General features: G+C 37.1%; 1 protein-coding gene across 1 annotated transcript; it reads left to right on the top strand.

Annotated features, from left to right (window-relative positions):
• The first annotated feature begins 76 nt into the window (after window positions 1-76).
• On the top strand, window positions 77-26136 carry LOC132313456 (uncharacterized). Its single transcript, XM_059812224.1, has 16 exons — window positions 77-418; window positions 521-652; window positions 4768-4905; window positions 5441-5491; window positions 6052-6141; window positions 6230-6376; window positions 6677-6787; window positions 8293-8361; window positions 10356-11063; window positions 12718-12888; window positions 14991-15153; window positions 15475-15620; window positions 16873-17166; window positions 17244-17378; window positions 17502-17682; window positions 24979-26136. Exons 1-16 carry the CDS (start codon window positions 326-328, stop codon window positions 25044-25046), a joined length of 2697 nt encoding a protein of 898 aa, XP_059668207.1. The 5' UTR covers window positions 77-325; the 3' UTR covers window positions 25047-26136.

Raw genomic sequence — 26136 nt, 5'->3', positions numbered from 1 at the left:
GTGTTTGGAAGCATCGGTCGTGCCATCACATATAGTTGTCGTGAGTGAACCAAACGCCTAATTTGTCATTGATGGGGATAACGTTGAAAGCGTACGCGGCGAATTGGAGCAGACATCAACAGCACTGAATTCAATTATATATTTTACAGTCTCCCTCCAGTCCCACAGTTGCATTACCAAACCGTTCTTCTGTCTCAGTGAACTGACCCTGTAATCTCTCTCTCTGCCCATCGTTGCAACTAGAAGAAAAGCCAGAGACGAACAGAATACCCTCTAGGGTTTGGATGATCTCTCTCTCTCCCCATTCTTCATTTTCAGTTCCACAATGGGAGCTAGTCGGAAGCTACAGGGCGAGATTGATAGAGTTCTGAAGAAGGTTCAGGAGGGCGTCGATCTTTTCGGCAGCATCTGGAACAAGGTTTTCTTCTTTTTAACTACTACCATTTCAGTCGTCTTCTTCAATTTGTTTTGAAGAATGTTTCGTGTTCAATTTTGCATGATTTTTGTTGGTGAACTTCAGGTTTACGACACTGACAATGCAAATCAGAAGGAAAAGTTTGAGGCCGATTTGAAGAAGGAGATCAAGAAACTTCAAAGGTACAGAGATCAGATCAAAACATGGATTCAATCGAGCGAGATCAAGGATAAGAAGGTCAGTGTCCTAATTTTCCATTTTACTTGCTTCCCTCGTTTCTCTTTGTTTTTTTCCCCTTTTTTTAATATATATTTTTTCTCTGGGATTGCTTTAGGAGGTTAAAAGACACAATGTTGGATGGACTCTTCAGTCATTTTTTACTTGTTAGCTGGTTTTCTTACTCATTCATTTTTATCACTATCTTCAATATGTTCAGTTCAATCTTATGCAGAAACGCATTTCTTGAATATGTTTTAACTTTTATTTTTATATCGAGTATGTTGGAGTGGATTTGAGCATCCTGAAGCTTTTTGTGATCTGCAGCCAAGAAACCATTTAGTTTTTAAAATTCAACATAGCACCTTTTGGTATTCATGAAACTAAGAAGAAGTCATACATGTAAGACTCAAATGAGAGAATATGAAAAATAATTTGCCATACAATGTGGCAATGTCCATGCAGTGCTAGATTTCTGCAGTAGAATCAGATTAATTCAGTGGATTTAGAAAAAGGGTTTGAGGGACGCTCTCAAAAAGGATTTTTGGGAGGGTGGACTTGAGACATACCTAACCTTTGAATTTTACAAAGTGGCTGCTCTAAGGATTTAAGTTTTTAACTAGTACATATTATATGTTAAAATGATATAATGGCTGCATTAAAGCAATTTGATTGCTTCCACAGTGCTTATATGAGTTCAATATATTGCTTTAGATTGTTGTGACAGCATCAAAGCCACTCCCCCCCCCCCCCCCCCCCCCCCCCCCCCCCTTTTTTTTGTTTTTTGTGAGTGTGTGTGTGTGTGTTTTTTTTTTTTTAAATTTTTGGGAGACCATTGTGGTTTCGTGGTATTGCCATTTCATCTTTTGCATCCAAATACTTTTTAAATGTACAATGGAATAATCTACCTTCCATGGGACACCTAAAACCTCTTATAAGAATATGTCAAGTACTCGGAAAAGCATGCAAAATGTTAAGTACCTGCAAAATCCAATATTGCGAAAAGCAATGTCAATAATTTTAAAGTAATGTTTTCCAAGATTGAATAAGCATTTCCCATGTCATAGTGATGGACTACAGCAATGATAAAAAATCTCGAAGCATCAGCTTCCAAAAATAATTATTTCTATATATTTTCTAAGGGTTGCAACAAAAGGTTAGAGTATAGACTGGCTAGTATCCTACCAATCAAATATTTGGATTGCAGATCTGAAATGTGATAAGTTTTCACTTAGTATGTAGACATCATATAAGGAGAATTATTATTTTTTTGTTCCTTCTATTCTTCTGAAAATTCCCTGTACTTAGTGTCCCCTTGACTTTTCCAAATAAAACGGCATTAGACATGCTTACATACATATAAGTGGTGGTTGCATGGTACTTGGAATTTGCCATATCATCTGCCAATCCCACAAATTCTCTCTGTAAAACTGACACATAAAGTCAAAATTCTCAAGTGAGCTATTTGTAACTAAAAGAAAAAACTGCAGTACCTGGTGTATATCACACCTTCGCCGGGTGCTAGGATGGGAAGACTAGAAACAGAACTAAATTTGAGCATTATTTCGCACAATGTGGATGCTCTAAAATTCAAATCTGCAACCTCACTCTTGTCAGTCCTAGCTTGTACCATGGCATCAAGTAATGTCTAAATAAATTATACGAGTTTTCACCATTTCATCAAGCATGTCTGTTGCAAGTGCCATACCTCTGCTACCAAATTTATTGGATTAAAACATAGTTTATTTCTTTTTAACCTAGTTTAAGATATCTCTTTCAAGGTTTGAAGACTCTTGAGTTGGCTACATCTCTGTTTGAAAAATCCTTACAAGTCTTGGTAACTTCAAGTTCCCACCAAGTGATATATTTAAGACTACCACCATCAAGTCACATATACTTTTAGGCAATGCATTGTACCTTGTTCCTTTTCCATGTAGGATTGTTGACTTTATAACTGCTAGTACTTAGTTGGAATTAACACCACAACAATTTGTAGATTTTGGCCCTCTATTTGAGGGAACTGGAACAATGTGCAAGTGATATTAGCATATAATGGTTGTTGTTTGCTGACTGTTTTATGGTGCATGATAGACTCTTCTAATACTTTTAGTGCTGTTTATTTATTTATTTTTATTTTATTTTTTTATATTTTTGAATTTTGAATTTTGAATTTTAACTCTTCTTATGAATGTTCTGAATTTTAAATATTTATAATTTATGTATATGTTTAATGGGTTTTAATCATGCAGATTTTTATACATTTTTATCATCAATGGTTTTATTTTCTGAATTTTTATGTATGTATTTTTTTTCTTACCAAATATGAAACATATGTATATCTTTTATGAAATAGGTGCTCATTGTTTGGTGCAATGGTAAAGGCTCTAGTTGAAAAGTATGAGAACGTAGGTTAGAGTACGAGAGTAGTCACTTTGTGAAAAATTAAAGGCCTGTCTCCAATCTACCCAGCACTTTTTTGTCATTTATTAACATTCTTTGTTAAGCAATACACTAACATGGACTAGCAGTCAACATGATGAGAGCATAACCATGTTTGTGGCTCATATATTGACCTACTACAGTAACTTATTTCCATCACCATTTACATATATAATTAATTGTGCCTCAATGAGTTGTTATTGTTTTGCGGTACTAACTTTGTGGTCTGGGTCAATGGAGAGAATTTTAGATGGTATTAGTTCATATTTTGCAAACATAAGGTCCTTAAAGAATCTAGAAACTACAATATGGTTGTGAACTTGCAATATTTCTTTTGTTGTGATAGAGTTCTAATGGGCTATATACTTATATGTACGGATGTCACCACCAAGACCTGTGGCGTAATGGTACCTCCTCTCTTTTTAAAGTGAAAGGTACAGGGTTCAAGTCTCCCCAAGAGCATTGTGGGAGTTATTTGATAGGGGAAAAAATATGTGCAAGTGTCAGTTGAGGACCAGTGCGGTCCCACTCAGAAGTTGTTTACAGCAACAACAACAATCAATACTTTTCCCAACTACTTGGGGTTGGCTACATGAATCCTATGTTTCCATTCCGCTCTATTTAAGACCATAGCCGTAATCAATCCAAATGCTATCATATCTTTCTTTACTAACTCTACCCACATTAGTTTTGGTCTTCCTTTTCCCCTAGTATTACCCTCAACATAGACTATGTCACTTTTCCTATCCAGCGCAATCAAAGGTCTTCTTTGCACATGTCCAAACCATCTTTAACCAGTTTTCTCTCATTTTATCTCTAATTGGTACTACTCCAACCGTCTCCCGAATGCTTAATGTGATCATTTATAATTCTATCCTTTCTATTCTTACCACACAACCATCACAAAATTCGTGTTTCTGCCACACACTTTATGCAAATGTTGTTTCCTAGCTGCCCAACATTCGGTACCATAAATTATATATATATATATATATATATATTTTATTAGTAAAATTGTATTAGAAAGCATTCAAATGGGTAACACATACTGCAAATTCTACACAAGGCCAATTCGATACTATAAACTATGGCTGGGCTAATAGCTGTTGTGTAGAACTCCCCTTTCAATCGTAAGGGGGTATGCCTATTACACAATATACTAGATGCACTCCTCCATTTAACCCATCCTGCCCTGATTCTATGATTAACGTCATCTCCGGCTTCTCCCTCATTATGAATAATTGAGACTAAATAATGAAAATGTTCAGTTTTTCCACGCAGAAGTTGTTTATTGCATGAAAACTTAGTAGGTGGATTGTTTAGTATCTCAAGTGGATTGCGTGGTTGGTTACAATATAAAGTTGTTTTTAGGAATATATTTTATTTTTTTACAGCAACAAGCTTTAAACATTGGAAAAGAGATGGTTATCTGACTGGAGCAACTTTATTTTCTAGCATTGTTTCAAATGCATCATTAACTAAATTGTTGTTATTCATTTCATAGCACTGACTTAAAATGTGTTGTGTTATCATCTTTATCTGGTTCTTCACTGCTTCTTAAGATTACTAAGACCTTTTTGATGTTGAATACGACAATATGGTTTTATTTATGTACTTCTTGAGTACGATTCTTTAATTATTTACTTCTTGATTCCGAAGTTGACAAAATATTTTTCTTTTGTTATATGTTGACGTAGGTTAGTGCCTCTTATGAGCAGGCTCTAATGGATGCTCGCAAGCTCATTGAGCGTGAAATGGAAAGATTTAAGATATGTGAAAAAGAAACCAAGACAAAAGCATTTTCTAAAGAAGGTCTTGGCCAACAACCTAAAACGGTAAGAATTATATTGTTTTATTTTGCTAGATGATACAGAACAAAGTATGAGAGCTGTTGTTGGCAGTTGCAAGCTTTGCTGTGAGCTCTTCATAGATTTAATATCTTGTAAGCTTTTCTAATGTTTACTGAATTAGTTCTATTTCTGGAGCATTATTATTTAAAAGGGTGTGCATATTTTGTGTCGTTGATTTGACCTTGGTCTCTGTAACAATGCTAATTTTACGATAAGATTTCTCTCATTTGACGTTAAACATTTATTTTCCTGCTTGATTTTGTCAAGCACATTTACTTATCATTTATTTATTTATTTTTGTCAAGCACATAAAAAGAAGCCTTTCTTACTGCTCACATCAAGCGTTTACAAAAGCTTTGTTGATTTCACTGCAATATGCTGCATATTGCAGATTGAAAAGCTTTAGCTTCATCCGCATATTATAAGCGGATGAAGATTGAAATGTTAGTTATCTTTAGTCTAACAATTCTGTGCTTATTTAACTTTCTTTGTCTTTTTTGTTTGTTTTTGTTTTTGATAGGATCCAAAGGAGAAGGCTAAATCAGAGACGAGAGATTGGTTGAACAATGTGGTATGAAACCAGCCTTTAACTCGAATTTCCTTTTGTCTGCCTTCTTTGCTTTAAGAACAGCTGTGGTTAAAATATGGGTATATTTTAGCTCTTTTTGTTCCTTAGCTTTTTTCATTACTTCAGCAATACAAAGTTATCTTTTATGATCTTTCAAATGACTGTTCCAGGAATAGGATATGATGTTATTCATGCTACATGTGATATATGGTGTTGAGGTATTCAGTTGATATCTGATTGGTTTAGGTTGTGATTCATGGTGTTCCAGTGTGTACTTGAGTTGTAACCCTTTCTTTGGTACTTGGTATTTTAATTTCATTTATCAAAAGAGAAAAGCAAGAAAGTTGTTGAATATATGCTGTTTTAATCATTAACCTTTTGGTATCATGTTGCCAACTTTTCTATATCCAAGTTGCATTTTAAGTTGTGTATGTTGGTGTTATAACATCATTATTTCATTTTACATGACCGCATTAATTTATTTATTATTTATTTATTTTCACTTCTTGGTGTTGTTAGACAAAATACCAATTAACTGTGACGAATTTTATGTCCTTGAGTAGGTCAGTGAGCTGGAATCTCAAATTGATAGCTTTGAAGCTGAGATTGAAGGGCTATCTGTCAAGAAAGGGAAAACAAGGCCTCCCAGATTGGTAGGACTGAGAAAAAGGACAGCATGATCCCATGCGAATGATTACTTATTCTTTTTGTCTAAATTTATCAATGATATTTGTTTTACAGACACATTTAGAGACGTCTATTACACGGCACAAGGCTCATATAATGAAGTTAGAATTGATTCTGAGGCTACTGGATAATGATGAATTGAGTCCTGAGCAGGTCAATGATGTTAAGGATTTCTTGGATGACTACGTTGAACGTAATCAGGTTGTCCTCATACGTATTCTTTTTCCTGCATTATTTCTTAAAGTACTGTATTATTTAGGTGCAAAACTGCGTGTAAGTAATCAGGTTTATTTAGTTTTAAATCAATCTCATTTCTTTAACTACCTTTAGCGTGGGAATTGTTACTTACATGCACAATAGAGTGTGAAGATTACAGATCCACTTGCATTATGTATTTATTTAATGTGTTTGTTTTTCCTAAAGATAGATGACTGTTAATGTAGTTGCTTTTGGGGCAGCCATTACTAGATTTTTACTTTCTTCTTGAAATTAATTCTTTAGGAAGACTTTGAAGAATTTAGTGATGTTGATGAGCTATACGACTCTTTACCGTTGGACAAGGTGGAGTCTCTTGAAGATCTAGTTACAATTGGTCCTCCTGCCCTTGTTAAGGTGAACTCCTTCCACAGGATACTGTGTTCTTCTGAATATTATTTCTATGTGGATGTTGAAACAATCTTTTATTTTATTTTCTTAGTTTTTTTATTTCAAAATCAAATCTTAAATCGCCAATTTGTGCAAAATCCGTGCTATTTTCATTCAACCGCTACAAGATCAACAATTCCATAAGCTTGGGCTTCTGTTGCTGACATAAAAACTTCCCTCTCTACGTCTTCAGATACAACCCATAAGGATTTGCCCGTTCTTTGTACATAAACCCTTGTGAGGGTTTTACGCAGTTTCAGCAGTTCTTCCGCTTCCAGGATAAATTCTCCTGTTTGTGCCGGGTTTAATATTCTATTCAAAAGAAGTAATTCATAATCATCTGGCTAGGATCGATCTAAACCAGCCCATTATGTATTTATTTTGCTATGATCTATCCACAAAAAGAAAGATGCATATGTAGGAAAGGTTTAAAAATCAAATATTTGGAAGGGTCTTTATTATATATTATAGGCAGGTCATTCATTAAACATATATTTGCTAAATGTGTAGGACTGGTTGTATTGTTGGCATATATCTAATAAATGTCAACTCTATGTTCAATTTTCAGGATGCAAGAAGGATCTGTGATGTGTTATTATGCCAGTCAGACTTGAGAAAATGTTGAAATTTCAAAACACTATGCTTTTCTTCAATCAATGCCTTTTCACTTTCCTTTCCTGCCAGCTGAAACTTCCAGTTGCCGTCCAATATTTCTTGTAAAATGACTAGCCTCTATCTAGGCTAGTATTTAGAAACCCTTCCCATAAGATCTTGTGTAGTACTTCTGATCTTTCAGCTGTATAGGCCTTGTATATGTGACTTTGTATTATATCCACCATTGATGTTTATCTGCATTTTGATTCTCCATTAGGTAGGATGAATGCATAGAAATGATCTTCTGCCTAATCTGGTACCAAAGTAATGTAGGACAACACTGAAGAAAGATTGAACTCTTCCATATGAGATGATGTGTTCAGGGCCCCTAGGTCCTCGAACTGTATAGATAATTATCTTTGTACTGTAATAACATTGATAGTTCCTCTTTGCACTGCAAAGCCCTATGAGGTAGCACAAATGCAAAGAAATACTTTCCTGCTTTCCCTAGTACTTAATGCAGACAAACACTGAAGAAGAGTTAATGCAGATAATAGGTCATTTAGGGTTTTGAGTCCTCGTATCATTCTCAGGAATTTGATTCCTGTTCTGCTTGCTGGGGTTTGCATTTGAACAAAGCATGAATCAATCTCGACGTTTGGGGGTCTTTACTCTCTCTCTCTCTCTCTCTCTCTCGTTCATTTTGCTATTATTGTGAAGATTCACTGCTTTAGTCCTTTTTGTTTTACTAAAAAGCTTTGTATGTTAACAAATTAAATGTCCTCTTCATTGTCCATGATAGAACTTCTATAGATAAATAGTGAGATTATTATTATTATTATTATTATTATTATTATTATTATTATTAATTTTTGCAGGGTGTGGTAGCCACCAGTGCAGTTTTAAGCCCGAAAAGTTCTCTGACTGCATCGCCAGCTCAACCACCGGTAGGTGGGCCAGAATGATTAAATTGGACTGACATTATTTAAGTGAATAGAAGGTTTTTTTGAGATTCGATCATCTTTGACATGGTATAATCTTCTAGTCGGTCTGGACTCTGGATCAATAATTAACAAGGGATTTTCATATGTAGTTAATCCAATGACCTGACAGAGGCCCAGTTGTTGTGTGACACATGGAGTCCTGTCTATTTTGTTAAATTTAGCATTTGTGAAGCCTTAGCCTGAACAGCAGATGTAGGGTGCCTGTCATTGTTGGTTCTGTTGAGTTCTTGCAGTTCCCTACACAGCGGGGTTTCTAATGAGTGCTATGGAACAATTGAATCCCAGTTGTCTTTCTTTTTTTAATTTATTCCAAATCTTCATTTATGTCTAAAATGCTTATTTTTCCTAACATTTTCCTCATTCTTTTTATCCAAATCCTTGACAGTTTATTAGTAGTGAGAGACGGTTTAGGGTTATTAATTGGGTTTCAAAGTTCTTTAAGTTAGTTTTAATTGTTTAGATTAGTGTTGTTGGCTGTTGTTGGATAAAAAGTCAAGCTGTATTATGTAGCTGTATCTTTTGGTGGAACATATAATAGTGGTGTTATATATATCTAATTGTTATTTGATGTCCCATTTGTTGTGGAAGGACTTTTCAAATCCCAGTAGCTTACCTTGTCTGTTGAATATTACTTTTAGACATTTTAAAGTGGAATTTCTGAGCCTGTCCACAAGTCCTAATGACATTTTAAAGTGGGTATATTTTTCCACATTGAGTTTTGCATGATTGTTTAATTTAATGTTTTTATTTAACTTTCCCCCTCTCCTCCTGCAGTGCTTGTTCTTTGTTCATTTGCTAGGTATTTTACATTGTTTAAAGTCATTAGATTTCTTGAAAACACATTTATGTCCTAATTCAGTTAGGATGGGTAAAGTAAAAATGGTAGTGAAAGTAAACATTACTTTGAAATGTTTGATAAACCCCACGGTTGATGTTGTTGCTACACTGAATGACAACATGCTGCCTTGCCAAACTACATAGAAAAACTACTGATGTAATACTTCTTGACTGTCTTAGAGTGGTGTTTAGTTCCTCTCTAGATGCGCGATTACTTTGATAAGATTTGGTGTGAATATCCTACCCATGGATGTAACCCATGTACTACTTGGTCACCCTCGGATCTTTGATTGGAGATGTGATTTACTATGGTAGAGTGTATGCCTATGTCTTTAAGTGTAATGGTAAATCTATCATGTTAATTCCTGCAAAGCCCAAAAAGGGATTGTAATGAAAGCATGTCTTCATTTCCAAAATGAATATAAATATTTAGCGTTAGATATAGCAAATCCTACCATATCCCTAATTCTATTTCTCCTTCTTCCTTCTTTTAACAAACATACTTGTGAATCACGTGCTGCTCTTATCTTGAACTCCATCGAGGCATCCACTTGTTTATTTACGAGATAATGTAGTTGTGCTGCAAGATCAAGTTGTTTGTTAATGCTTGATCATTTGCTAAGGGGTTTGTCTAGTATTGTTCATAGTGAAGACAGTCAAGCTTGGGCATTATTTCAAGGAGGCTTGTGAACATGGACTGGTACTTGAAGAACATGCTTAATCCATATGTTCTGATGGTCATGTAGTAGATTATGTAAGTGTTGGTTAAATGTATATGAAGTGATCTATTTTCAAAGAATGAACACATTCCGAAGGTGTTGGACACATTCGTATTGTCTTCTTGGTGCCTGGTCCTAATTCATATAGAACTACACCTTATAGACAATTTTATACAGCGCTAGGGTTGTTATTTTACTATAATAAGCATGCACTGAGACTTATATTCCAACTTTGTGCTTTTGTACTTGTACAAACTTTTCTTAATAAGCCTATGATCTAATTCCCTATATTTACAATGTTCACGTGCTTTCAGTTTACACTACTGTGATGCATAATATGGTTCAGGATTTCCTTTCCAGTTGATATCTTCTATTGAATAGGGTGCTGCTTTCCAGGAGCATGTTGAGGAGACACTTTCCCAGGACACTAATTCTGATATTGCTGCAAGGACACCACCGTCTAAAAGTAGCGGAATTGCTTCTCCCACTGCATTAACACCAGCAGGAAGCCATGCAACTCCAGTTGCTCCAAATGCTTCAGGCCATAATTTGTCCAGTGCATCAACTGCTTCATCAATTATTACAGGTCCAACATCTGTTCGAGGTGTCTTGGAAAATGCAGTTGCTGCTGTTTCTTCATCTCCAGTATCTAACACTGCTAAGGAAGAAGAAATTGCAAGCTTCCCTGGTCGTAAATCTTCTCCAGCCCTTGCTGAAACTGGACTTGGGGGCACTGGTAGAGGTGGCCTATCCATCCAACATTCGACTAGTATCACACTTAATTCTGGCAGTGCATTTCCCAGCAATGGAGCCCTTGGCACTGTTCCCTCTGCCTCTGAAATTGCGAAGAGAAATATAGTAGGAGCTGATGAGAGACTTGGGAGTAGTGGCATGGTGCAGCCTCTGGTATCCCCGCTAAGTAATAGAATGATCTTTTCCCAGGTGGCCAAGGCTAATAATGGAACTAGCGCAGCTGATAGTGGCAATGCTGGTGAGTCTGCAGTTATGGCTGGCAGGGTTCTCTCCCCTTCCATGGTTGCCGGTATACAGTGGAGGCCCGGAAGTTCCTTCCAGAACCAGAATGAAGCGGTATGTGACTTCACAGTTCATTTTGATGCTTTAGCTTATCTTTGTGGGCATTGGTCTTGTTATGTGAAACACAAATAATTTGGCACAAGTCAAATCTAAGCTGCAAATGGCCATTAGAAGCTCCATCTAGTAGGAGGGATGCAAAAATGGATTGAAGAGAGAGGACGAGGGTAAGAGAGGGTGTCTATCCCTCCTTTTGTCTGGTTAGCTGGAGTAGAAGATGATATTATTATTTGTTATACCACTATGCCCTTAAATATATAAATTAATACACTTAAACGAGGTTAATAACTTCTTTTCAGTTTTAAATTAATACATTTTTGATGGAAGTAAAATGGTGGACCTGGAGGGATGTCTCATCCATCCTTACCTCCCTGTCTTTTCTCTCCTTCTACCAGACAATAAAAGCTTGCCCCTGCTTGTCCCTTCCTTCCCTCCTACCAAATGTAGGATGTGTTATTTATTTATTGGTTGTTGACTGTTGTTGAAGGATTTAATGTTGAAGCTACACCCTCTATAATAGCTTAAGCTTTTAGAGTAGATGGTCGTTAACATGGTATCAGAGCAGACAAGGTCCTTTGTTCAAAACCTCTTGAAGATTCAGTTCTGAACAGCCTCCAATGAAAATTGAACAGCCTCAGAAAGGAATCTTCAAGAGGTCTTGTTATTTATCTTCTTCCTCTTTTTTTTTAAGATGCAACCAAAGAAGCTCTAAAAGTGCAGTCTCCCATCTTATTTTACTTTTGATCACTCGTGGCTTTGAACTATTACCCATTTGTGGTACATTATTCCTAACTAGGGGTGCACATGGTTCAGTCTAGATGGTAAACCAGAACTAAACCGAATTTTGGTTCCTGTAAGTTGGAACCAAACCAAACCAATAGAGCTGCCTAAACCTAAGCAATACAAATTAAGCTTTCCTAAAACCATTGGCCAACAATTAGGTTTAGCTTAAATCAAACTTATTCGACTCAACTTTTATAATCTAGATAAAATTCTCATCCGTCGCCTACTTAAGTTACTCAAATCTGCTAACGTGACATGACAACAAGAATTAGAATATTATCTTTTAAAAATATTTACTTGAATCTAATATGTTATGTGAATGAGGGTTAGATTAGAAAAAGAGATATATCTATTTATATACATGACCTTTATTCATTGTGATGCAAGCATATGGTATGAAAGTTACCAATATGTACAAATATTACGTCTGATTTGGATTGGTTCGGTTTCTTTTTAGACCTCTAAAATGTGAACCAGACCGATCTTAACACTTTCCTTACTTTTTTGAAACCGTTGATCCATAGAACTGAACCTCATATAAACCTCATTGAGATTCACAAGACATTTCGTACACCACCTGAGTTGGGGGCAAGGCCAGAATGATCTGGTGTAGAGCTTTCCCTTGTGACCCTCTCTGATTAGATCAAAAGCAAGTGATAGAGGATGGCTTTAGTTTATGGAGAATTTGGTTGAACCGCAAACTTGTATACTTTTGTGAACCTTTAATTTTTTTTTTCTTTTCCGTAGAAAACTTTGATGAATCATATTAAGTGATTTTGCTTGATAAGATACCAAAATTTGAATTTTATTTGTTCATATTTGTTTTAGATCAGTGCCCTTCATTTACTGGAATCTATTGCTTTTTAAGGGTCAGTTTCGTGGAAGAACTGAAATTGCACCTGACCAGAGGGAAAAGTTTTTACAGAGATTCCAACAGGTGCAGCAACAAGGTCCGAGTAACATTCTTGGCATGCCTCCTCTCGTTGGAGGAAATCATAAGCAGTTCTCCGCACCAAAACAAAACCCGCACTTGCAGCAGGTGCTCTTTTCTCTTTGTTAATGACGATACTTTTCCTTTGGTCCGCAGTTTCTGATGAATCTTATCTGTGGATTATTCCTTTATTTCCTTTTTCTGTGTTTCTTGTTTGATTGGTATTTTTACCTTTTCTTTTGGGTACAAAATCAGCTAATTTCTTTTGATATTCTAATATTGGCATACAATTTTATATTATGAAGTTTCACGATTTTAATCTGGAGACAAGAATTAATTTAGTTCAATGATCAATCCATATTGTATATTTAATTTATATTATATGGTTTGATGAATGTAATACCTAATGGACTCTCTCTCTCTCTCAACAATAATACCCATCTTTAAGAGTTGTCTGATATTTCCCGATTAAAAGTTTGTGGGTACATTATGGAGCCAAAATCATGAAATTTTGGGAGTTGACTAGTTATAATAGAAACCAATTAGTGCAACTTTGCCACCACTCACCCATCGCACCCGCACATTCACCACGCTGCCACTTTCCATTACGATTGCTTCCTCACCACAACTATGTCCATGTGTGGCTATTGCCTTCCCCTAGCACCTCCCTCGTCAATGCATTATAACCAACCACCATCACTGCTCAATCAGCATTGCCACCTTCATATCCCCCTACCTATGCTGCCTTTATTGTTGTACTGCACACTCACCATGCGAACCTTGACTGCTAAGGGACTTAAATCTAGCAAGCTAATATGTGCTAGTTATAACGGGGCTATTGACTGGTTAAATGCTAAATGCTCAGGCTCAAGTGTGAGAATGAAGGATGGAGTTTGATAAATGCCATTTTGTGACTATCCTAGTCAATCCCTCCTAGCACCTTGCATAGCCAGCATTGAGTAATTGATACTACTAATAATTTCTTTCAATTCACTTAAAAAGGTTAGTGGCTGAACCCATAATATGAAAGTACTTCTACATATGAAATCTCTATTTTTGGTTAACTAGAATGTGTCGTGCTCCACATGATTAGATCTTATGAAGCGAGAAAAGGACATGTATCTGGTGGGAAGAACTGAGAGAAGACATGGGCATGGGTAGGATGGAGGGGAACTTTGACCCAAAGAATTGGATATTGAGTTTTGGAGTTTAAATCCAGCCTTTAGACGGTGTTTGGAGGGAGTGTGTCAGTTGACAGAAGAAATGAATGAAGAGGGGGAAAAGGTTTTTCTTTTTTCCCCAGGTGCTGAACTGCCATTATGGCACTATTCTAGTCGATACAGGGCCCTATCAGGCGCTAGCTTTTTATCAAACGAGTCGCATTTGAAAAAAATTACACCAATATATCGATATTCAATGTCGAGCTTGCCAAGTTAATTTCAACTTGGATTCTTGGCAGCACAGCCAAGTCTTGTGACCTTGTGGCCTTGTTGCATGGATTCAGCACGTATGTTGGATGTGAGTAGTACGTCTAGATACATGGGTGAAAGCAAAAAGTTCATAGTTTTGGTATTATTCTTTTGGTTTTAGGGTAAATGGGGGTTCAACAATTTTATGTAACATAGTGTTTGGCAACTGTACTTCGCCCTTTTTAGCAATAGTGTAACCGAAGGAACAAATAGGAGAGCTGTATATAAGACTATACAGTACTTGAATTATGCTTGCTAGGTGCATCTCAAACCCAAACAGACACTTGATGCATTCACATAAGTCATTGGATTCTACCTCTTTCACTAGAATGAGACTTCCACAAGTATTTTATAGCTAATTAGAGAAGTTTGCTGAAGCGTTTCCTTATCTTGGTGACTGTCTTTATATTATGACTTTGCAAACTCCTCCATAAACCACACCCCCAACCCACCCCCCCCCCCCAACAAAAAAAAAAAAAAAAAACAATTTTCTGTAATTTTTTTTTTTCTTCTCAATACGACTTTTTATTTACATTCGCTTTTCCTCAGTGATCCTTCATTCTGCATTTTCTATTTAGTGATGTTTGTGTAGCAGCAATGTTAGCTTCCTTGTACTACTACATATTTTGCTTTCTTTACATTACATTTAAATATGTGATCAGTTCAATTATCAAAGCTCATCTCTCTCGTCTCAAGTTGGGTTGGGACTTGGAGTCCAAGCAGCAGGTCTTAATACAGCAGGTCAATTATCAAAGCTCATCTCTCTCGTCTCAAGTTGGGTTGGGACTTGGAGTCCAAGCAGCAGGTCTTAATACTGATACATCTACCTCCTTACCGCAACAGCCAAATTCAGTCCAGCAACAGTCTACTTGGCAGGCATTGGTGACAGGGCCAAAGGATGCTGGTATCATTTAATTAATTTTTTTGATATAAGTCTTTCTGTTGGTCATTTTTAGGCTGATTATCAGCTAGTGTGACGCTGACCTACTTTTCTTGATGTTGAGACATTAGCTTCAAAACTAAAATGAATTTTAACCTAGAATGAATTTCAAAAGCTTTTTCTTGCCAATACTGTGAAATTTCAACATTCATATAAATAGGATAAGGCTGAATTAAATTTCTATAATATAGGTATTTTCCGTTGGAATATGGTAAAACTCAGTTGGTTATTGCAGAAAGCTTTTTAGAATAATACAATTAATAACATCAGATATACATGATGCAGAAGTCGGCCAACTGAAAGTTGAAGAGTTGCAGCTACAGCACACTTTATCTGATGATTCAACCATGAAATCTGCTCCCAGTTCTGGGCTTGGCAAGAATCCCTTGAACGAGGATGATTTGAAAGCTTCGTATGCGTTGGATACACCTGTATGTTTAATAACTCTACTTTGTGAACTTTTCTATAATCTGGTTTGACTTTTCATTAATTGTTTGGGAAAATTAGATTTTGGTGACCAAAATTAAAAAAATTTGCTTTATAATGACCTTAAACTCAACAAAAGATAAATAGTGACTAAACTTAAAAAATATTGGTTAATTAGTGACCATTTACATTTAATGTCCTAAATACCCTCCTACCACATTCGCACCATCCTCCTCCTCCACCACCACCCTCATTCTCCTTTCAAACCTCCTGTGCGCGTTTCCCACCAAGTCCCCATGTCTTCCTCAGAACTTGAAACAAATGAAACCACAAAACATACACACTTGGTGGGCATTTTTGTATGTCAACAACATATGCAAAACCCATGACGTAACTCAATCCACAACGCAACAACCAAAATGGGTATACCATTTCTTTGAGGAAGAAAAGGTCTACCATATTTATATGATTTTCACTTTTGGGTTCCTATGCATGTGCGTGTTTTTACAATGGCCGCCTCACGTTTGATAAATTGCCTCTTCACGTTTTTGCAATGGCCTTTTACAATTTCTGAATTGATGGATTGAATGGTAGTTATTGTGGCGACCTTGTGGGTGGGTGTGCTGTGGGCAGGTGCAAGAGGCATTGGCAAGCTACCACACTAGGCAAGCTACAGGTGCACAATCCCACATCGCCTTGGTGTGGAAAGGGGAAGTGCTATATATGTAGGTGTGTCACTCCAATTGGTATGAGGCCTTTTGGGGTAAAACCCAAGAGCAAAACCATCAGGGTTCGGGCCCAAAGTGGACAATATCATGCTATGTGATGGAGTGAGTCGTTACAAATGGTATCAGAGTCAGGTTCTGCTTGAAGTGTAGCCAACGAGGACGTTAGGTCGCAAGAGGGGGTGATTGTGGCGTCCTTGTGAGCGGTTGTGCCGTGGGCCGATGCAAGAGGCACTGGTAGACTACCACATTGGGCGAGCTACAAGTGCACAATCCCACATCGTCTGGGTGTGGAAAGGGGAAGTGCTATATATGTAGGTGTGTCACTTCAATTGGTATGAGACCTTTTGGGGTAAAACCGTGCAAGATCGGGCCCAAAGCGGACAATATGGAAGTGATTGTTTTGTTAAAGGAAGATTAATTGTTTAGGTGGCACAATGTAAGTTTTATTTTTGTTTTTATTTGTCTTTTTTTTATATCTTCTTTTTTTTTTTTTCCCCCTGTTTTTGGGGTAAAACTTTGTGTACTGCAGACAGCAGATTCTGGCTCTTCGACAGAGCCTACCCAAGTTCTAAGGGATACCAATTTCTCTCCAGGGCAACCTTTACAATCCAATCAACCTTCTGGCAGTCTTGGTGTCATCAGTCGAAGAAGTGTTTCTGACCTTGGTGCCATTGGAGAGAGTATCAGTGGATCAGCTGTGAATTCTGGGGGAATGCATGATCAGTTATACAACTTGCAGATGCTAGAGGCTGCTTATTACAAACTTCCTCAGCCCAAAGACTCCGAACGCACAAGGAGCTACACTCCAATATGGAAGTCATTTGTCCTATATCTTGTTGCTCAATTTGACTTGGGGACAAATTCATAATTTAATTTAACATTTCTTTTTGCTTCCTACAGAAGCACCCTGCAGCAACCCCTCCGTGCTATCCTCAAGTTCAGGCACCCATTGTCAATAATCCTGCTTTCTGGGAACGAATTGGATCTGATAATTATAGCACTGATACCTTATTTTTTGCATTTTACTTTCAACAGGTTGTTTGAATTGTATGTTAACCTTACTTATCAAAAAAAAAAAAATTGTATGTTAACCTTCTTTTTCTTGCAATATAATTTTAGTGGCATTTAGAATGTTCTCAAGTCAACTCTATTTTGTAGAATACGTATCAGCAATATTTGGCTGCAAAAGAATTGAAGAAGCAATCATGGAGATACCATAGGAAATACAACACATGGTTCCAACGGAATGAAGAGCCAAACGTTACAGCTGATGAATTCGAACAAGGGACATATGTGTACTTTGATTTCCATATTGCCAATGATGAGATTCAACACGGATGGTATGTTTGCTAAACTCAACTTTTTTATTTTGTTAAGTTGCCAAAAAATCTTATGTTCCATTCGAAGTTTTGTATGTGATCAATATTATCTGTTCCAGTTTTGTATGAATTGTGATTCTTTGGTTCCAAAACTCCAATTGCACATTATAAATCCTGGTGATATTTCTTTTATCTATGAGGCTTTGCTTTGGCTCTGTACCAGTGAATGAAGAGTATGAATATGCCTTTGTATGCAGTAGGCTACTTCATGTAACACCAGTTCATGCCCTTTAAAGAAAAAAATTCAAATGGTCGTAATGGAAAGCTTGTAGCATATTTTGAAGGTACAAATTGGTCTTCTCCATTAGAACAGTTTCGGTATTTAAATTGATAAAAAGAAGGTAAAACACTCTCTTTGACTAGTTGACCTGAAGAAATGATAAAGGCTAGGATGAAGACGAAGAAGATAAGGGGCATCTTTGAAGACACACACATGCAGAGAGAGAGAGAGAGAGATAAGAATTCTTTTGATATTAAAAGGGGGTGGGCATGTTGTGTGTCTACAAGAAACTAAGATTGCCTCGATGACTGATGGGATTGTTCGAAGCTTGTGGGAGGGAGATTTGTGGAGTGGTTTGCTTTGGATGCGATTGGCTCTTCGGGTGGTATCCTGATTGTGTGGGATAATCGGTGGGTTTCTTTGATGGACTCTTAGGTTGGGCTTTTCTCGGCTTCCTGCGTTTCTCTTTGGTGGAGGATGGTTTTCGTTGGGTTTTTTTCTGGTGTTTATGGTCCTTCAGAGGATGGTGTTTGTCATTTGCTCTGGGAGGAGTTGGGGAGATTCGAAGGAGATAGTCGCTACCTTGGTGTATAGGTGGGGATTTCAATGTTGTGCGCTCTCCTTTTGAGAGATCGTCAGGGGGCAGGTGGACGGCCGACATGGTGTCCTTCTCGGAGTTCATTGACGCTTATAGTTTATTTGATTTGCCTTTGTTGGGAGGCCGTTCACTTGGTCCAGTGGTCGCTCTCCTCCTACTCTCTCTCACTTAACATATTCTTTTTGTTGAGTGATTGGGAGGAGAAGTTTTCTAATGTTGTTCCGGCTACTTTGGCTCGCCCTTTGTTTGACCATGTTCCATTGATGTTGGATTGTGGTGGGCTGCGTAGCAAAAGGTCCCCTTTCAGATTTGAGAATATGTGGCTTCGGGCTGAGGGTTTTTTGGAGCGAGTCCGATCCTGGTGGGTGGGGTATGGAGTAGTTGGCACCCCTAGTCATTCTCTCGCAGGCAAGCTGCGTCTTTTGAAGAATGATCTTAAAGTTTGGAACAAAGAGGTTTTCGGAAATCTTATTTGGAGGAAGAATCGAGTTCTTTCTGAGATTGCTGATATCGATAAGATGGAGGGTCAGGGCCTTTTGCCGGTTCCCTTGAAGCTTGTGAGGGTGGAGTGTCACGCAGAGTTTGCTGAGATCGCTATCATAGAGGAGATTTCGTGGAGGCAGAAGTCTAGAGCTTTGTGGCTCAAGGAAGGCAACAATAATACAAAAAAATTTCATAGACTTGCCAATGCTCACAGAAGGGGCAATCACATTGGGAGGATTCGGGTGGATGGGGAGATGTTTTGTAAGGAGGGGGAGATTTGTAAGGGTTTTGCTGATTACTTTTCGAGGTTGTTCACTGAACTAGCTGGTTGGCGACCTTTGCTTGCAGGGCTTTACTTTAACTCTATTTCGAGTGAGGAGTGCTCTATTTTAGAAGCGCCATTTTCGGAAGAGGAAGTTTTGTCTGCTTTGAAGACCTGTAATAGGGATAAAGCCTCAGGTCTAGATGGATTTTCTATGAGATTCCTTTTGGACTACTGGGAGGTGGTCCATGAGGAGGTGATGGGCTCTTTTCACGCATTCTATGATCAGGGTTCTTTTGAGAAGAGCTTGAATGCCACTTTTATTGCTCTTATTCCGAAGAAGGGCGGGGCGATGGATGTTAGGGATTTTCGCCTTATTAGTTTGGTGGGTTGTTTTTATAAGTTGATTACTAAAGTCTTGGCCTCTAGGTTGAGGAAGGTTATGGATGGCGTCATTTCTGACTATCAGAATGCCTTTGTGGGAGATCGTTAGATTTTGGATGCAATTCTTATTGCTAGTGAATGTGTGGACTCCCGTTTGAGTTGTGGGGTTCCGGGTGTTTTATGCAAGCTGAATATTGAGAAGGCTTATGACCATGTGAGTTGGAGCTTCATCCTTTATTTATTAGAGAGGATGGGGTTTGGTGGGCGTTGGAGAAGATGGATTCTTTTTTGTATTTCTAGTGCTCAGTTCTCTGTCCTTGTGAATGGAGCCCCGATGGGTTTTTTCTCTTGTTCAAGGGGCTCGAGACAAGGTGATCTGCTTTCTCCCTTCTTGTTCCTTTTTGTGATGGAGGCTCTTAGTATGTTGATGAACAGGGCTGTGAAGTTGGGATTTTTGAGAGGTTTTCGGGTAGGCAGGGATGTTGCTAGTAACTAGAGATTTCCCACTTGATGTTTGTGGATGATATTTTAGTGCTTTGTGATGCTGATGCGCCCCAACTGAGATATTTGAGATGCGTTTTGATTTGGTTCCAGGTTGTCTCTGGCCTTAAGGTGAATGTTGGTAAGAGCGTTCTTGTGCCTGTTGGGGATGTTCCTGAGATCGAGATGTTTGCTCAGATTCTTGGATGTCGCACTGGCTCTTTTCCTATTTCTTACTTAGGGTTGCCTTTGGGAGCCCCTTCGAGTAGGGAGCTGGGATCCGGTTGTGGATAGATTCGAGAAGAGGTTGGCCGGTTGGAAAAAGCAGTACCTCTCCAAGGGGGGTCGAGTCACTCTGATTAAGAGCACCCTTTCTAGCCTCCCCATTTATTTCATCTCTCTCTTTCAGATTCCTTCTTCAGTGGCTGAGAGAATTGAGAGATTGTAGTGCAACTTTCTTTTGGGAGGGGAGAGGAGTTCAAGTATCATCTGGTTCAGTGGGATCATATGTGCCATCCGATTCGGAATGGAGGCTTAGGGATTAGGAGGTTGTTGCCTTTCAATAAGGCTCTCCTTGGAAAATGGCTTTGGAGGTTTGGGATTGAAAGGCATTGGCTTTGGAGGAGAGTTATCGCGAGCAAGTTTGGGGAGAGCAGTGGTGGGTGTAGTTCTCTTGAGGTGTGTGGCCCTAGTGGGGTGGGGGTTTGGACTTCCATTTGAAGGGGGTGGGATGTTTTCTGCAAGCATGTTCGTTTTCGGATCAAGGATGGCAGGAGGATCAGATTTTGGGAGGATCTTTGGTGTGGGGAGTTTCCCCTTGCCCTCGCTTTCCCACGGCTTTATAGAATTGCTTCTCACAGACAGGCCATGGTGGTTGTCTGTTATCACCTTGATAACGGGAGACTGACTTGGGATGTTCAATTTAGGATGCATTTTCAGGATTGGGAGATTGAGGAGGTTACTCGTTTTTTTGGAGGTTCTGTATCGCCAGGTGATCAAAGTTGGGGAATCGGATTGTTGGCTTTGGGATCCTAACTCTTAGGGTCGTTTCGAGGTTAGGTCCTTTTTTAGGTGCCTTTCGGTTGGTACCGGAGGCCCTTTCCCTTAGAAGTCTATTTGGCGTTCTAAGGCTCCCCTTAAGGTAGCCTTCTTTGCTTGGATATCCGTCCTGGGTAAAATTTTAACCCAGGATAATTTGAGGAGGAGGAATCAAGTAGTGATCAATCGTTGTTATATGTGCTTGTGTGATGAGGAGACATTTGATCACCTTCTTTTGCATTGAAGCATGGCCAGAGACTATTAGGATTTGATGCTTGGATTATTTAGGGTCCATTGGGTTATGCCTTGTTCCTCCAGAGGTTTTATTAAGGCTTGGAGAGGTGTCTCTGTTGGGGCTCTCATTCAGGATGCTTGGAAGGCTATGCCTCTTTGTATTTGGTGGTGCATTTGGCTCGAGAGAACTCGGAAATATTTTGAGGGAAAAGAGAAACCTATTTCTATGCTTAAGTTCTCTATTATTTCCACTCTTTTTTGTTGGGTCTCTAGGAGATATTATAGATCTATTGAGGAGATTATTGTTTTTTTTTGGCCTCTTTGAAGGTTTAAAGCGCCTTTTGGCCCTTGTGTTTCTTTGGGTTCCACTCCCCTTTTGAGCGTCTTCAATAAAATCTTACTAATAAAAAAAAAAAACTTGATTTAAGATAACATACTACATTGACATATTTAACATCAGAAAATTATACAAGGAATTTTTAAATCATGGGACCGATAAATTTAAAAGTAATAAACCGAAAATTATTCAAGAAAAATCCAGCACAACAATATATGTAAGGTTAGATACACAAACATGTGCGAGCATGACAGTCCATTATCTCACATCATAAGGATAGCCATCTTGGACATCCAATTCTATGTCTGAAAATAATAGCTTGGGATCAGTTTCTTCATTTGATTCTATTGATCTCGATGTGGAAGTAGAATAATGGAGTTCGGATGCAGTAGTAAGCGGGTGTGTGAAGGTCACCAACATCTCAACCAGCCAACGAAGCTGTAATCATGCCGGTTGGCGTCTTTCTTAAATCATGAATTCAAAAACAGTATAATACTCATAAGCAATATGCTGTCTTTTTATTCAAATCGAGATGAAATACTTTATCCTTGAGTTGTTACACTTGGGTCCTCATAATACCTTTCTTTTCCTATTCCATATTTTCTTGTATGTCCAATCATCAATGTCAACATTTTTATTTCAGTTGACATCATCTTATTAACACATTTCTCGACCATCCATTTTTCTGAATCATGAAGCTTATTTTTGTTTTATAAATTTATTCTCTAAGTTGACAGAAATTCATAATCTTACAGCTTCGTGGAAGCAATTCTTCAATTGACCAAATAGAAGTTATTCTCTGTGCAATTTCTTCCTAAATTTTCATGATGCTTGAATGAATGCAAGTCAAATGGTCACGGTTGGGTATTTTTTGGCCTTTTATTGTTCCTTTTGTTTAGTTCTGAGTTACATTATGTGCTTTCCTAGGTCTTTATTCCTTGTTTCTTTAGCTTTTAAATCTTTCCCTGACGGTGAATAAGATGTGTAGTTTCATCAATAAACATTGTAGTGTTAAAAACTGCACCTGGGCACTTCTTCCTAAATATGCCATGTATATTAATGGATGGATACTAGATGCAAAAACAAGACCTTTTTGGTAGGACTTTCTCTCTCTCTCTCTATATATATATATATATATCTATATACATTTATTTATATTCACTACTCTTGCTGATTCATGATTTGTCCAAGAATTATTCTTTGTTAGGGTTGATGAATCTTCTTGTGCGTCTCATTGAACCATACTTGTTATGTTGGTCTACATGCTTTTTTTACTGTTCTCTTTTTTTAACCTTATATTTTTCTTGCCACAACACCTCATTACATCGTCTTTTGTTTTTTTTTTGTAAGACACACACACATTTTATCTCAATCGGCACCCGAACCCTCAACCTCCTCCTTGGGAGGTGGAAGAGATGTCATTCAAGCTAGTAGTTGGTGGTCCTCATCTCTCATTGAGCCATGATAATTAAATGAGATCTCATTATTGTTGGAAGAGTTCATTTTATTTATTTATATTTTGGTCTAGTTGTTGGAAAAATTATGTGCATTTGGAGATTCTGGAAAATCTTGGATCATTTTGATTTGTTTTGGACATCTTGCATCCTTTTGTTCTAATTACTTATCTCTTCGTATTATTATTATTTTTTTTTTGGGGGGGTAGTTATAACCTAAATGAGGTAGCCAAAGTTAGTAAGATACTCTAGAACAAATATAAAGGTCACTGATTCAACGTCTACTTCAAACTAATTCTACAAACTAACTTGATTCAAAAGGGTGTGTAGTCCTCTTCATGTATCCAGGAGAATTAGTCTCCTGGGTATCCTATGATGCAAAGAAAGAGAAAAGGGATTTTCAGGAATAATGTGTTATGCTAAATGGTTAACTTAAAATGCAATTTTTTTACGTGACATATTTCAATGAAGAAAAAGAAAATTGAAAAACATAAAGTAGACTGGTTAGCTTTAACCTTCCGTTTATTGGAGATGTGATTAAAGGAATCAAACCATTACAGGTTTTGTTGATCTCATGGTTATCAAAATTGCCATCCGGATTGTAGGATCACATGTTCCTATGGTCCAAACTTATCAAATCGATCTGGATCACATAAAAAAATTCAGGGAGGTAGGATTGTCATAGGATCATTCAAAATTATAGAAGGATTGTGCCATTGGATTGTTCAAGTATAAAGTAATCAGACGATCTATTTCCTTTTTCTTATGGTACTTCAAAATATTTGCAAAGTTGATTGGTTTTAAACCTTTTATAGAAAATGTTGGTTGTTATGACTTATATAATCGATATTTAGTATATTGTGTTACCAAATTTTCTTGGTTTATTACATTAAAATAGTATTTTTGCTATTATAAACCATGTTTTTCGTGAGAAAACATGAAAATTTAAGGATCTAAATCCTGATCTTTCCATGCAAAACCTTACTTGTAAAATAAGTGCTGTTAGTTCTACCTTCCAGGCTGTAGTATCATTTTCACTTGCATGGACTTGTGTATAAATGCATGTTCGTATATGATTGTAATAGTTTTTTTTTTAAAGTGTTTTAAACTTGATCTTTATCTATTTTAAGAATTTTTATTTATAGATATAGTTTTAGTGTTTTTCCACTCAACTGTAGGATCTTATGATCCCCAATCCTTTTGTACTTTCCTATCCTGTGGAACCCCTTATCAGTCCAACATAAGATTCTGATCCTATCAACCTTGGTTGATATTTATACCTTCTTGGCCTTTGTCTTAGATATGATTCTAATTGGATGGCTCAATTAGATGAGACTTTATGTGGCTGTTTGCCCAGACAATTTTGAAGGTACAAGATTAGTTAAGCCATAAGTATTTGGATTAAGTGCCAAACTTAAATATTGAGGTTTGAATTAACTTGAATTGTGTTGTAGAATCTTTTTTTTTTTTCCTTTTTTTTTTTATTTGCAAATACCGAGTGGTATATTTTCATTTTTTAGGTGTGCACACCTTGAAATCCTAGATATTGTGACACTCAATGATATTACTGAATGTTTCATTTGTGAAGGTTAGACATTATTAAAATCATTAGGACTTTTTATTTTGACTAACATTGTAAATATATAATTATTGGCTATCATATATCTATATTTCTATTGCATGGAAAGTAGGATGTAGATTGTGAAAAAGGAATGTTGTATATATTTGTGATTCTAAAGACATGTTCATACCGATACTGATGCTCCGGTGCCAGAGAATCAAGACTGAATTCACTTTCGAGTACAGCTATCTTGAAGATGAACTCATCGTATAGAATATGTGCAGAATCTGTCAACATTGATGATCCATCATCAACTTCTGGTTTGTAGCATGCTAACTTTGCTTGAAGTTTTATATAATATGTTTTGCAGTTTGCAACTTAGAAAATTGTCCATTTTTACTAGGTTTTTTCAATGGTTAATGACCATGTTAATGATTAAGTACGGGCAGTATCTGTACTGTCCCCTGTAGATCTGACTCCACTGGACTCCCTATTGTTGCAGTCTTATGAAGTAGTCTCCTCTCAAAATTGCTCAATTTACCTTGTTTTAATGGTCAGATTTCTCTTTGCCTTTCTACAGTCCAAACCCAGGAGTATATTGCCATTATAGCTAGCTGCATTTTTCATTCTGCGAGAGGGATAAGCAGCTATCGTACACATGCAATGCACATGATCTGTTCATTGAGTTAGTTAAATGAGACGCAGGAAAATTATTTAGATTTTGCCTGTAATTATGAAAAAATGATATCGAAACTCAAAAAATAAAAAAATAAAAAGAGAAAAAGAAAGATTTTGAGTTACTCCATTTCTTATGATATATGAATTCAAGAAATCAAGCTGTCCTCTTTGTTTTTTTCCCCCTTTCTTTTTCCAGAATTTCAAGATTATCTAACAGGTTATGGATTGGGACAGGATCAGAAAATGGTTATACCTGGATGTTTGGATAATTTATTATGAAATTGTCTAGTTGAGGGCATTGATCATTTTTGACTTCCTGTTATGTACTCTTTCATTCTTTAATTTCAAAAGGAGATCTATTTACAAAGCTGTGTGAATCCTTCTTCACCAGAGTCAATTTCATTCTTTAGTCAATTGTATTTTTTTTTACTAGCGTCCATTTTATCTTTTTTATTTATTTATTTTTATTTTTTTTAAGAGACAGGATTGATAGTTTGAGATCACTTCTCTTTATAATAAGGAATTTTCTATTATGCAAGTGTATTCTAGTTTTTTTTTTTTTAAATATATGTAAACTATTTCTGCTTCTCTCAACATGCTACTTTTCATTTGAAAGGAAAGAAAAAAGAAAATTGGTATCTAATTCTACAAGAGGAGCTGCGCAGAAAGATCTTTTACATCATCG

The sequence above is a fragment of the Cornus florida genome, unplaced genomic scaffold (assembly GCF_030987335.1).
Source record: "Cornus florida cultivar Cherokee Brave unplaced genomic scaffold, ASM3098733v1 CherokeeBrave_3.0.0_Hap2_Chr06, whole genome shotgun sequence".
Lineage (NCBI taxonomy): Eukaryota > Viridiplantae > Streptophyta > Magnoliopsida > Cornales > Cornaceae > Cornus > Cornus florida.
Note: the sequence above shows the minus strand (reverse complement) of the source record. Positions and strands in the feature narration are given on the sequence as shown.